Below are 14652 nucleotides of genomic sequence, written 5' to 3' on the forward strand. Positions count from 1 at the left end.
AAACAACCTCTCCCTATACTTAACCTACTCCATGGATTTGTGAGAAGATGCTCATGATAGTGTTTTACGTTGGAGAACGAAACCTAATACTTTAAAATATTTAGTAGTTCTTTGTTTAATGTAATCACATACATTTCCACCCAAGCCTTATGACAGGGGTATGTAAATAGCTTCCCCAGTGCAACAAGGTGCTGTGACACTGTTTTATTACCATAGCAGCCATTCTGTTTCACTAGAATGTAAAACAACCATAAACCTTTAATCAAAACTAAGAAATCTTATATAATTTCCTAGTTAGCACAGCTGGTACACACCATGTGACCATGTGTATAGCAGCCTTAAGGGGAGTTTTAAATGCTGACTTTTCTGCACATACTCTCTTAATTTCTTAATACAGTAAGCCCGCAATTTACGTGGGGGTTACGTTTCAGGGACTGACAGATTTGAACAGTGCTGGACAGCCAAGGGAGAGAGGAGTTCTGAGTAGACATACATAGGACTGCTCTATAAGTTTCAGACCCTATGCCAGTGCACCATAAGAAAACATAATGGTAAATCAGCATAAACATTTATGACTGATGTTGCTAGTCACCAAAGGACAATTTAAAAGATTTAATGAAACTACAAGAGCAATGGCCGCACCTACGATTTATTGTGGTTTTTTTGTGGGGTATAGACAGACAAAATGTAGACAAAAGTGGTGAATAGGTTTTCCTATCATGTGCAACCAGGAAAAACATGCAGCTCTTTGGTCATATTTTTTCTTCCCTACATTCATTGCAATACAGATCAAAGAGTGTACACAAACTAGAGATTAAAGTGCCATAGATCCTTGCCTACTGCTAGCTAAGCATGGCAAAAGAGGTGCATGTGTGCTACCAGAAGCTGCAGCATGTTGCTTGTTTCAAAGCAGACACTCACGTATCCCAGATGCAAACACTATAAATATTATGCCTAGATTTGGAGTGCACTTTTAAACGTTAATTGCAGCATAAAGAAGATTCAGACCCTGCATCTGAATATGTACAGCAGCCCTAACTATGCTTACAGAAACTGGACTTGGCAGCCAAGTCTGACACAACGTAAGACTCTTGATCATCAAGCAGCTCTCCCCTCTGCAGATGCTCAAGTCCTGTTATGTTCATAGGCTTCTGTCCTTTACACGATACTGTGGCTATTTTGACAGTGCAGTAATCTCTTCTGTCTTCATTGCATCAGCTAGGAAACTCAGCTCGTTGCATAGGTTCTCGTATCTGTAAGCCATCCGAATCTGTGCAACATTAGTCTTTCGAATGTCATTTCCTTCAGGCCCTTCGCTGGAATAGTTTATCCCTATGCATTTCTGTTTTTCCTAAGGATGAAACAACGTTTAAAGATGATAATCAACTTAAAGTTGCTTTGAATTTTAAAGGTAATGCTTTTTTTTCTTTTTAAAAAACCCATTAGGGCTTGGATTGGACAAGAGATGTCTCTCCTACCCAGCAAAAGCAAGAAGGAGGGGGAGGGAGGAGGGGAGGGAGGGGGACCAGAGAGCAGTGGTTGCTCCCAGATGATGTTAGATTACAACTCTAATCACACCTAAGTGTTGGCCATGCTGGCTGACCTGATGAAGTTTAAGTCCAGCAACATCTGGAGGGCAACATGTTAACCACCCACACCATGGAGGGAGTCATCTCAGCAGCAGCATTTATTCTGGCAGAGGAAAAAACTGCCAAAAAAAGAAACAGCAGCTGAGGGCGAGGAGAAGACGGTAGATGGCAGTAATACGGTCTTCAGTTGTAATGCCATATTTTGAGGGATTGTTGACCCAAAATGGCTGACATCTGGAGGCTGCTTTGAATAGCTTCCAGTAGCAACTTCCTTGTACATGTTGCATAGTGCCTAAACACATGGATCTGGGATGATTCCATATCACTGCACAGGGGGGATTTATGGAGGTAAGAGAATAATTTCTCTGGTCTTTGTAATGCGTTCCTACACAAAATGGATTTAAGACAATTCCATGGGAGCCATTTCATAAGGCCACCATGTAGTAACCATTTTGTGATATAACTTGGCCTCCATTCACTCTCTAACCCTGGGCAGTCAATCACTCGATTTTTCCCTCTGTCAAAAAACCCAAACAGGATACTCAGCCACTGGCTTCCCTTTCAACTTTCAGACTATCATCAGATGATAAATATGCATCCACATGTTTAATACAACGTGACTGCAGTCCCCATTTCGATCAGGCTTCCAGCTGCACTCAGATTCTAGCTTGACGTGTAACACAAACAGCAGCACATACAAAACAGAACTTCCTGCAGTGCACGGAACTTACCTTATGTGACAAACCACTTTGTAGTACACTGTTCCTTGCTAATTCACACAAGTCACAAGTGCTCAGTTTCCACACTTGAGCTGCTATGGCATATTCCTCCATCAGTGCTTCCTTCAAACATAAAACATAATTATTTACTAGCTATGTAAATACACTCGTATACTTGTAAATAAGTTCTGTTAAGACAACTGTCTAATGGTTATTGGACCATCTCAAGGGGTGAGGTAATTACTGAGAACTGCAGACATCATTGCCAACTGAGTTGTAGTTCTTAGGAAGGTATGCCTGGAGACAGACAATATATATGTTTATGTATTCAAGATTTAGGATTTAAACACAAAGTAAGGAAGCAAACAGAAAGCCAGCCAAGAGCCAGGTGAGGAGTCATTAGAAATGAGTGGTTGAGGACCTGCAGGATTCTAAGTTCCCTTGTTCCCTTGGCACCCCATCAAAAAGAATCCTCAACTATGCAAAGTCCTGGGACTGACATAGTTAATTCCCTCCTACTGAGAGGAGGGGAAGGTAAGAAAAACTGTCCTCCTGGCTTCAGCAATCCAACAGGCCTCAGGAAATGACAGTATTTCTTTCTCTCTCTCTCTCTCTCTCTCTCTCTCTCTCTCTCTCACACACACACACACACACACACACACACAGCTAACATAGGATTGCTCTGGAACCGACTGTTGGACTATGAATGATATTAAATGCCAGTCCAACTCAAGAGTAGACCCACTGAAGTTAGTAAACATGACTAGCTTAGGTTCATTAATGGTCATGATTCTACCCTAAGTAGGAGTTGAATATTATATCATGCCTGTAACCCTATGCTCATGGAATGCAGAAGGACATTCTTCCACGTAAACATACATTTGACTGGGCTACTTATTGGGTTGATGGGGGGGGGTTAAATTAATTCATTTTGAAATGCAGTGAACTTCCAAAATTACTTACTTTTGTATAGTGGAACTGCATTGGGTCATCTGTAGACAGAGAAACATGGAGTCCCTTGTGTAGAAATTCTCGGAGTGGGTTTTTTGAATACTCCAGGAATAGGCTGTTGTTGCTAAGAGGGGACATGGCAATGGGGATTTGTGCAAGATAAAAAAGATACTGGAGAACTGGACTCTGGACAAAAATAACAGAAAGAGTCATTATTCATTGGTACAGAAAGATAACAGGAAAGGAGATATTCAGTCAGAGGAAATGGAAAACGCTTGACTTCAATCATTAAACTTGGGAACATTTTAACCCTTCCTTTTCTTCCTAGTATTGTGACAGCTGTTTTTGTACTATTATTTTGTGTACTTTACAATTATCTGTTTAAATAAAGTTTATTAGCAATTTAAAATAAAATAAAATACTTGAGATATTAAACCAATGATTTACCATGAACTGAAGTGTTAAATATAAATGCATTCTGTTTGTAACAATTGAACTGTGAATTTAGAACAACCCAGCCCCTTAAAAGCCAGGATTCTGCAATGCAAAACCTCAAATCTTTGACCAAATGACAGCCCCACGTTCAGTGACCAAAATGTGATTTTGTATATGTAACCAAAACTACATTTTCCTTGTTACAGAGTCTGTATTTTGAGAAATGACCTGAGCTCCAAGAAGGCAGCGAGAACAGGCATAATAAAGCATAGGTGGATTCAGAAAGAGGACCAAAAATGGAGAATGAGAAACAGAACTGCTGCATGAATGCTGGGGATAACCTTATAGAAGCTCTTCCTTTGGGAAAAGGCATCTAGATATCCCCCAACAATAGAAGAACAATGGCGTATCTAACTGCTCTCATAGAAGGGCACACAGTTTTGTTTTTCTAACAACATCTAAGGCAGAGGTTTCCAAACTTTTCATGTTGGTGACATACTTTTTAGATTTGCGTCATTTCGCGATGCAGTAATTCAGTTCTGCTAAAAAAACAAGAGGTTAAACTAACCCCTTTCCAGTGCCTGGAGGAGTGCAGGGAGTGTTCGCGCGACACACTACCATATCATGACACAGTTTGGAAAGCTCTGATGAAGGCTTCTAAACTGTGGATATTAGAATTGTATTGTCTCAAGTCTGCCACCCAGTGGGCAATTGTTTTAAAAATTTATAGATGACATATTTCATCTTTGCTGACATTCTAACGTTCTAACCCTATATGGTTATATTTTATACTAGATGGTAAAGGGCTGTACCTTCTTCAGCAGTAATCCATGGGAAATGTTGTCTGCAGTAAGAAATGCTGACACCAGGTGAGTGATTGATCCAGCTTCTCCACAATGAGGCCGAAACAGGAAGGTGCTCATGCCTCTTTCCCTACAGAAATTTAAAATACACCAAAGTTTTAAAAATTGTCATCATGCACTCACACTTTGTAACTAATTCCCAAGTAATTATAAAATAACTTGTATTATGCAAGCTCACAACATCTGTTACATTAGCAAGCAAACTGCACCTGAGACAATGAATGAAGTGAGGCCTAAGGTGATAAACAATCCCACCATTAAGGCCAGTCCCACCATTAAGACAAAACTAAGGGCTAATTATTATTATTTTGGCAGCTAACTATTACTTACTGAATTTATCTTTTTACTGTCATGGAAGGGCAAGAGGTGCTTGTGGGATTTTCCACCTCAAGTGACAAAAATAATTTGGCTGGTCTTGGCCATGATACATCTTGACTAGGGATGGGAAAGTGCCATTTGCTTCTCTGCTTCAGGCAGCAAAAAGTGTTGGGCCAGCCCTGCTTTACTGTGCCCAATAAGGCTTCCTCCCCGTTAAGTGTGTTTAACCATATAACACCAGTCCTAAATGATCTACAATGGCTCCCAGCATGTTTCCAAGCTCAACTTAAAGTGTTGGTGCTAACCTTTAAAGCCTTAAGTGGCCTCAGGCCCTGTATACCTGAAGAAGCTTATTCAGCCTGGACACTGAGATCCAGCTCCGATGGCCTTCTGCTGGTTCCCTCACCACAAAAAAATAAAGTTCCAGAGGGCCTTCTCGGTAGTGGAACGCCCTCCCATCAGATGTCAGGGAAATAAACAACTATCTGACTTTTAGAACACATCTGAAGGCCGCACTGTACAGGGAGATTTTTAATGTTAAAGGTTTCTTATGTTTTTAATATTTTGCTGGAAGCCACCCAAAGTGGCTGAGGCAACCCACTCAGATGGGCGGAATAATTAATAATAATAATAATAATAATAATAATAATAATAATAATGGCATCAGCTTGAAAACAAACAAAAGGCAGGCAAGATGCATGTCTGTGAGTTCACCGATTTCATCATATTTATTAATTGCAGCAGTTTCCTTTATTCCCCTACCAAAAACAAACCAACCCAAAGGAGTAGTTAAATCACAAGACTGGACAGCAAGCAAGTTCCAGTGTAGTCAATTTCACTCCTATAGTTTTTGTGGTTTTTTTTAAAAGAAAATGTTCTCAAGCAAAAAATGTTCAAGACTAAATTAATCTAAAATATAAAATGTTACTGAAATGGTGGGGCATTTCTTTTCTTGGAAATACAGGTTGCTTTGCATTATTCTTTTTTAAAGGGTGGGTGGAAGCACATGCAAAAACAGGGAACATGCTACACATATCTCACTGTGCCAATATACAAAACTAATCCTGGCAAGACAAAGAGGATCACTAATGATGCTATGGACACTACTTTATAGGTGTCAGTGATGTTTTTTGGCACACATCTAATGAAGAAGTACTGATTACTTCTATAATCTACTGAAAGCTGGTTCAGGTGCTCTCCAGATGCTGCCTGAAGTGCAACAAAACCTTACAAATTGTGCTTGATCCAGAAACATAAGTTTGAAAAAGTGTGTGTGTGTGTGTGTGTGTGTGTGTGTACTTTAGGCAGTTGATGGATCTACAACAGAGGAGGTTACCCTTTTCCAGGCTGATGGACCCACAAGATTGGTTAGTAATGTGGGGTTTTTGGGGGTGTGTGGGTGTACTAGGCACACAGTGGGGGCAGGAAAAGCCTTTTGAAATCACAGTATTGTATTGGGGGCACAAAGCAGAAGTCAATACTTTTAAAAAACAAACACTCTATTTTACTGTTTTTTTATAAAAGAAAAGGAGTACAAGTACGGACAGGTCTTGGGGGCTGCAAAAAACCTATCGGGTGGGCCAGATAAGGGCAAGCCTACAGGCCTCAAGTTAGCTGCTCCTGGTCTATGAGATTGTTTACCGGTCTCTTAAAAAAACACTTTTCATCCCTAGCCAACAAGAGACGCTGCATGTACAAAAATATGCTCTTTTCATACTTCCTCAGACTGCAAAGTCTGACACTAGGGCCAGAGCTGTGAATGTGCAGTCCTGGTTAGTTTCTTCAATAACACTGATTGTCTGCCTAGATGACAGGAGCAGGGACAGAAGAGCTGGATTCAACCTTTTCTACTGGCCCACAGATGATCAGCCCTGTTACAGAAGCTGCCGCGCAGGGCTACACATGTGCAACCCTAACCTGACGGATATTTCTGTAAGTGCTGTTTTGCACAATCATTTCCTCCTTTTGGACTGAATTGGTGGTCTTTAAAAAGCCGCAGAATCAGGAATGGGCGTTTGCGGGGCGGGGGGGGGGGGGGGAGCAGCTCTAGAAAGGAGATCATAAAAACACTTACATTTAAGTTGACAATGTTAGTCTGATATAAGCTATGCTTCAAATTCCATGTTATATCTTTCTACTAAAGATGCAGAGATAAGAAGATATAAAACGCTACTACTTACTTTCTAAGGTTGTTCAGAACCATGATGTTTATGTACATGTAGTACAAGTAGTAGCTATATGGAGGATTTTTTTCACTAGTCCAGTTATCAGGGTTGGGGCTCTTGTCAGAGAACATGTGGTCACTATGCTTGGATTCATCATCCACACTATCAAACCCTGTCACCTAGGAATCCAACAAAAACAGATGTGTGTGTGAATCAACTTCAGCATGAACATATATCTATATATATATATATAAAGTCAGGGCTTGGCTAGTTGTCTGCATGGCAAGTCACTACTACAGGGAGTGGGCACTCAGGTCTTGATGCCTGTATCTTAGGCCAGAAATTCCACAATTTTTCCTTTTCCTTCCAGATAGCAAAGGCAGAAGACATTCCACACAATCAAACACTACCTACTGAAGTGTGTACCCTCAATAGTTAAACTACAGCCAAGAAACATAATCATTATACTGTTTTGTGATAGGGTGGGGAATTTATTGGTTTAAACTGTGAACCAGAATAGTCTGAATCACAGCTGAACCCAAAGCCCAAATTGTAATGGCTTACTCAGAAACAGTTCAGCTTCCAGCCATATAAAACTGGCATTGGACTAGCTTAAGTAGTGTCGTTAATATTTCTACAGAGCAGAATGTGCATGTTTACAAAAGAAATGTTGCTGTCAATGAACATGGCTACTAAAAATAGAGTCCCCACCGCACCGGGGTACTATTTATTTTAATAGAATGTTCTTCATGCCCAGGGTGTCATTATGCTGAATATTTCCCAAACTCCCACGTCACAAGACTGACGGCTGCTGAGCAAGAAAACACTTTGGGTATGTGATGAGAAAGTCCTGCTGCAGTCTTCCTTAAACCCACTGCACCGCTAAAGCATTGCAGACTCTACAGAAGAGGTGTGGAACACGTGGCTCTCCAGATGATGGACTCTCATCAGCCCCAGCCAGGCTGGCTAGTGGTCAGGGATGATGGGAATTGCAGTTTGAAGCATCTGGAGAGCACCAGGTTGGGGAAGGCTTGCCTACTGAAAGGAGGAAGAGTGGAATTTTACATGTGGAGCCAGTGGCAATGCAGTGTTTAGAGTGCTGGACTAGTACTTGGGAGACCAGGGTTCGATTCCTCACTTGGCTATGAAGTTTGCTGGGTGACTTTGGGCCAGTCACTACCTCTCAGCCTAACCTCCCTCACAAGAAAAATGTCCAGTAGCACCTTAGAGACCAACTAAGTTTGTTCTTGGTATAAGCTTTCATGTGCATACACACTTCTTCAGATACACTGAAACAGAAGTATCTGAAGAAGTGTGCATGCACACAAAAGCTTATACCAAGAACAAACTTAGTTGGTCTCTAAGGTGCTACTGGACAATTATATATATATATATATATATCAACTGCGTCAGACCAACATGGCTACCTACCTGAATCTATCTCCCTCACAAGGTAGTTGTGGGGATTAATTAGGAGCGAGAGAACTATGTAAACTGGCTTGAGCTGCATGGGGGTAAAGGTGCGAAAGAAATGCAACAAACAAACAAACAAACATATGAATAATAATATACAGGTGTTGACACCTGCCGCAACTCCACCTCAGCCAGACCTCACAAACTGCCTAAGTTCACCTGCCACAAGGACTGTTTTTCTGGTGGTATCCTGGGCGGCTTCTTCTCACATCACTTTCATGGAAGAGGCCTGTAGCATTCCTGTACCATGCATGTAATATCAGCAGTACCTAACATGGCACATAGAAGCCCATGCGGTAGCACCTCCTCCTGACACCAGTATTAGCCCTCCTGGAAACTGGGGCAGCAGTGAAGTAGGGAAAAGCCACACTTGTAATCTCCTTCCGTAAGGTCTCCTGCTTCTGATGTAGCTTTCGCATGGATAAGAGCATCACTTTCCATGCCACACTAGGAGAGGCCCTGAACATTCAGGCCAGCCAATCAAGGCAGAGCTGCATGTTCTAGAAGCAAACACCTCTTTCACAGACACAGGGCCCACAACAGCTCTGTGACACTCATGTGTCAGTGTTCACACCAAAGATGGTAGAATCATAAAACTTGAGACATTTTTAAGTTTCCTCCAGCAGAGGGAGCTGCGCCAGAACAGCATAAGAGGTTGCTGTTACTGTACAGTGGTACCTTGGTTTACAATCATAATCCGTTCCGGAGGTCCGGTTGTAAACCAAAACAGGTTGTAACCCAAGGTGAGCTTTTGCCAATGGGGCCTCCCCCCAAAAAAGGGTTGTAATCCAAAACAGTTGTAATCCAAAACGGTTGCAAACCAAGGTACCACAGTATTATTAGGAAATGTGCACACAGTCTCAATCAGCAGGCGGTGGCAGCTTTGACAACTGCAGGTACCTAATCAGCGGGTGGGGGACTGAACTGAATTCCAACATCTGACTGGCACACAGTTGTGGGGAAATGGCTAAACACAGTAGTAACACACTCAAATCCTATTGATATGAGCCTGTGGCTCTTGTAGAGGCTGTTGTGGCTCTTGCACTTAGTGGTGAGAGATTTTGGAGCAAAGCAGAGAAGGGGCAGGTGTCCTTAATGACATACACAAAAGAAAAACCAGAACTTTGTGCCAAAGTAGCTGAAATTCTGCACCAAGAAAGAAACTGAATTTGGCAACCTGTATAAATTATGCAACTTGTGCTCATTTTGCATAATTTATTTTGTTTTTGCTATCCCCGGGACAGGCCAAAGCAGTATGCAGAACATGGGTCCCCTGTTCACCAGGAGCCTTGCTCAGACCCCTGTCTCTGTGGCTCTTTCAGTTTTCATCCCACCAAGTATTTCCAAAACATTGCAGTTTTAAGGATGAGAAACTTGCTTTTAGAAGCAGGGAGAGAGAACAAAACAAAAAGTTATGGGTTTTGGAACAATTATTTCTACACCCAATACAAAATGAAGGCATGCAGTGTGATCATAAAATGACTTGATACATGCAGCCCTGAAGAAGGGTCATCCACATACGTACATATTTAAGGAAGAGGTGCAGCTCTTTATGTTCCAATGGGTTGATAGTTGCCTCAAACAGAGGTAAGAAGATGTTCTCTAGCATTTTGCCAAAGCTAGGCAGAATCTTTTTTGACCTAAAAATATCACTGAAAGAAACAAGAATCTTAAATATATATTTATTTAAAATTTATTTATTTATTTATTTACTATTTAATTATTTATTTATGATTTATTTGCTTAGAAAAAAGGCATGATTCTTAGAGACCAAGTATACTGACCAAGGGATGTGTATAATGCCTGGAAAATGTACAGAATGCAGTTAAGATATGCCTATTCCCCAAAGCTTGTGCGGATTATGCAGAATGGCTGGAGAATGTACAAAATCCAGCCAATATTTCCCAATGCCTGTTGGGGATTATGTATATTATGTACACAATTCCCTCTTCATGGATGGATTACAGTGGCGTAGCGTGGGGGTGCAGGGGGGGCCGGCCGCACTGGGCGCAACACCTGGGGGTTAGGGTTAGGGGGCGCAAATCCACAGGTTAGGGGGCGCAAATTACTTGCCTTGCCCCGGGTGCTGACAACCCACGCTACGCCACTGATGGATTATGTGCACATTCTCCACAAGGCCCAGGGAAAGTGCACAATGGCCCGATGTTAAGCACATTAACCACTAAACTTGCATTCTCCTTAATGTTTACATACAGTATGTGTGCATGTATATATATGTGTGTGTGTGTACACGCGCACACACACACACACACAGCGCTTATGCTTTAACTGACCTGTCATATTTTTAATTCTTTATTATAAGCAAGGAAGATTTAAACTCAAATTTCAATCAATAAAATTACCTAGTAATTACCTGATGAGAATTAGTTTCCTCTACAAACCCGAAACAAAATATATCGTCTCAAAATTCAGCCCTGAAATCTCTCCTAATGAGAGCTTCAATTTGAGTGACTAATGCAGCATGCATACTTGTTTGCATTATGCTGAGTAGAAAAACTAATGATAGCAACCTGCTTCCTAATGAGTAATGTGATTTATGGGGACTTGAAGTGCCTTGTGGACTCATTATTTAGCTCCCCAGTCAATGCATGTTGGCCATGCATCATAATCTCTAGCAAATAACCATGTCTTAGATACCGTACTTGCAGATGCAAAATTTATAGTTAAAAGTATGCCAGCCTTAGTTCCCTATCACACTAAAAGACTTGTATGAAAATTATTTATCTGATTTTTCAGCTTGCATTTAGTCTGATATGTAGACCAATTCCCATTGCTAGTTTGAAGTGCATTTTGATTAAACAATCACAAAAATTAGAGGATTGCAGTTGATATGTTACATCATTTTAAACATGTTTTCAGTTCAGGCTTAAAAGCAGACCCAGCAAAGGTTGAGGGGTGCCATTGTGGCCTCCAAACATGTACCAGCCTGGCAGGGTAGGCTGTGGAGCCAAGCAGAAGCTCCCAGGTCATTCAGCATGTGTATACAGGCCAGTCCTACCCTGTTAATGGCGCCAGTCCTGCCCTGATATATGTACATCAGAGACAGTGCCAGCATCATTAACAGGGTGGTTCTGGCCATTGCACACAGGTTCAGCGTACCTAGAGTACAAGCTTAGCCCAGCCACCACCCAGCTAAGCTGCATCTACTTCAACTAGATATAGCAAAAGAAGTTTGGGGGGGTGTAGCAGCAGCCCCACATTTAAGGCAATGTGCTGTTTGGCTTTTAAACATGTCCCTGCAGCTTACACAACAGTGATATTTACATGTGATGGTGGTTTCATAAAAGTGATACACTGCTTGATTGTAAAAAAAAAAAAAAAAAAAAAACACCCTCAAAGCTGTGTACAAAAGATGTGTCCAAAGACAACATTTCTCTACCTCGCCCCCTCCTGCTCTGTTCAACTAGCTAACGCTTGTACAGAAATACAATGTCACATCATGTATCTTCCTTTACCTAAACATTAATGAGAGAAAGAATAGGGCATGGGCAGCCATGTAACAAGCGTGAGGTGAGGAACCACTTTTTCCTGTAAAGGACTGCATGCCAATAGATTGGGCAGGAACTGCTGGTGGGCTGATTCAGAGTCTCCCCCTTTTCTCTCTCTCAAATACCCCCTTCCTCTCTCTCTTCACCCCTTGCAGTGCCACCCAAGTGGCTGACAGGGAAAGGGACAAGTTGCTCATCAGGGGCCTGAACTGATCGAGTGCAGGCCTGCGGCATCCCAATATATTTTGGTACCCAAGGCAGAATAGCAAATGAATCAAGGGGTCAAGTTGTTTTGGTGCCTGAGACAGAAAAGACCACCAACACTTCTTCTACAGGTGTAAAAATACAGTAATAACACTCAAAATTAACTACCCAAGGCAGTTTCCTCACTGTGCAATGGTAGGGCTGGCCCTGTGCAGTGAGTCCCTCATCCCTTGATTTTCTATTACTCCATTCATTCTCAGTTCTACCCCCTTTTCACCTCTCCTCATAAATAAGGCCGAGGGCTGCAGGTTCCACACTTGATTTAAGGTAAATATGTATTTCGACTGATAGAAAAAAGTGAAATTGAGTTGTCCAGTTTTGTCCTCTTTGCTTCACACAGGAAACTGTGGTAGCTGCCATGGGGCAAGACTGTTTGCATTACAACAGGAGAAGAGAGAAGATTAGATCAGACTTCCTCATTGTTTTTGAGAAAGTAATTACATGATGAAATAATGCTTGGGAGAAGGGGGAAAAAACGCTATTCAGATAGAGAGAAAAAGTGTACCCATAAGGATAAAAAATAATGACACATAGATACTTACTAGATTCTAGGGACCTGAATCATCCAGCGCATGTGCGGTGAGTAAACTTTGTGCCTGATGAACCACTTAGCTAAATTTGGCCATTCATCTGGAGAACGTCCATAAATGGACAGCCGAGGTTCTGTGTACTGGTATTTACTTTCTTCCAGTTCACGAGCAACTTCCTATTCAAAACCAAGCCATTATTACATTTCTGCCAGGAGCAACACATAATCACAAAAGCTTTACACACAGATCTTAATTTGGAAATATGTCCATTGAAATCAATGATCTAGAGTGTTAGCCATGTTTTGTGCAGTCCCCACCCCCAATATATTTGTGCAGGATCCAGAGACCCCTGATGCGTGTTTACACATTTATTCATGTCCACTGACATTTTTTTCTAACTTGCTCAAACTACAGCCCCCAAACCACACAAAGAATGGGACTTGTACACCTCTTAAACACCCTTTTTGTGATGCACTGCAGAAAAAATAGTAAAGTTACCAGCTTTGAAAAGCCCTTTAGTACATTCCTAACTTCACACACACATCTCTATACCACAGTTCCTGTGAAAAAGGGTGAGCAGAAAACCTTGCAACTTTAGAGCACGTCTAGCTTATACAGATGTACATGTCTGTCACACAAGACATCTTGTGTTCTATGTGGAGTTCAGTTGCTTTCAGGATTCAGCACCTCATTGGCTCAGCGGCATATGCTGCAATTAATATATTTCACATTACAAGTGTTTTTACAAGACACTAAGAGACACGGGGACTGAAAGGATTCAAAAGCTGCCTACCTTCACCATACGAGCAAAATATTCACCACCAATATAGTTCTCTGTTTTCAAGTACAAGTCCCTCAGCTCACTTGCACCAACTGGATTATATTTGGAGTTGAATTTATCAAATCGGTGAAATGTCTGGCGATCCTGAGATAAGAGGGGAAATGTGCATTCAATAAACTGAGTATCAGTTTTTAACTTGTTAAGTCATATTATTGCAATATATTTATTTACATCTACTTGTAAAATATCAAAATGTCAATATATATTCTTAACTAAAGCATTCTTTAAGTAACAAAATATATATATCACAAAAACCAAGAGAGTAATCTTCTCCCTCCATACATGGCTCAAGTACAAAATCCTGATCTCCATATTCAATTTCATCTACTGGTCAAAATGTACTTACTGCATGGACATCTAGTGAGTCTACAGTGAGGTCATAGGGATCCATGTTGAGATTTTCAAACACCTGCTTTAAAGTTAACTTCTTGCCTTTTTTCTCTCCCACTATCCTGTTTGGCTCTGTTTGGTATGTGTGTTTAATGAACCTCAGCAAATGTTTCTGGTTCATACAGGCAGCAGCATGGATATGGGTGTCAACCTGAAATCACAAAGAAGATTATTCTGGCTCAGCTGACATCAAGCATGCATATTTTACTATTAGCCATCTGGCACAGCAGGTAATTTGAAATATATTGAGCACCTTTCTCTCAGTGTGCAATGAAGCACTAACTTCAGCAATGACAAGAGTCATCAGGTTTCAGCTTTTGGGAGTGAGGAAGAATATTCTTACATGGTTGAACTCCCCTTTCACCAACAATGTAATCTACGGATCACAAAACTCCCATTGTCTTGTCAAATGTAGCCCTCAGGCTCTGGTCAGATGTTACTTCTTAAAAGAAACGGAGGAAACCTATTCTGAATACATGTACAGTCAAAGCTATTAAGGATAAGAGTCCTACTAGTTGTAAGATGTTCATTTGGAATTCAACATGCTTGTGAGACACAACACATATTCACCTGCATTACAGCTAGTGAATGTTTATTTTGTGAGT

The 14652-nt window shown here is 41.2% G+C and overlaps 1 protein-coding gene across 4 annotated transcripts in view; it reads right to left on the reverse strand.

Annotated features, from left to right (window-relative positions):
• Nucleotides 1–630: 630 nt before the first annotated feature.
• AMPD3 (adenosine monophosphate deaminase 3) overlaps nt 631–14652 on the reverse strand; it is a 39906-nt gene continuing 25884 nt past the window's right edge. For all 4 annotated transcript variants that reach the window (XM_083725095.1, XM_083725097.1, XM_083725098.1 and 1 more), the window contains exons 7-15: nt 14004–14198; nt 13610–13741; nt 12829–12992; nt 10039–10165; nt 7056–7219; nt 4507–4627; nt 3272–3445; nt 2321–2431; nt 631–1351 (exon numbers count right to left, since the gene is read on the reverse strand). In XM_083725095.1, coding sequence (XP_083581221.1) covers nt 1175–1351; nt 2321–2431; nt 3272–3445; nt 4507–4627; nt 7056–7219; nt 10039–10165; nt 12829–12992; nt 13610–13741; nt 14004–14198 — 1365 coding nt within the window. In that variant the 3' untranslated portion in view covers nt 631–1174. The remainder of the gene's footprint in view (nt 1352–2320; nt 2432–3271; nt 3446–4506; nt 4628–7055; nt 7220–10038; nt 10166–12828; nt 12993–13609; nt 13742–14003; nt 14199–14652) is intronic.

Source organism: Podarcis gaigeae, assembly GCF_964106915.1.
Source record: "Podarcis gaigeae genome assembly, chromosome: 1".
NCBI lineage: Eukaryota > Metazoa > Chordata > Lepidosauria > Squamata > Lacertidae > Podarcis > Podarcis gaigeae.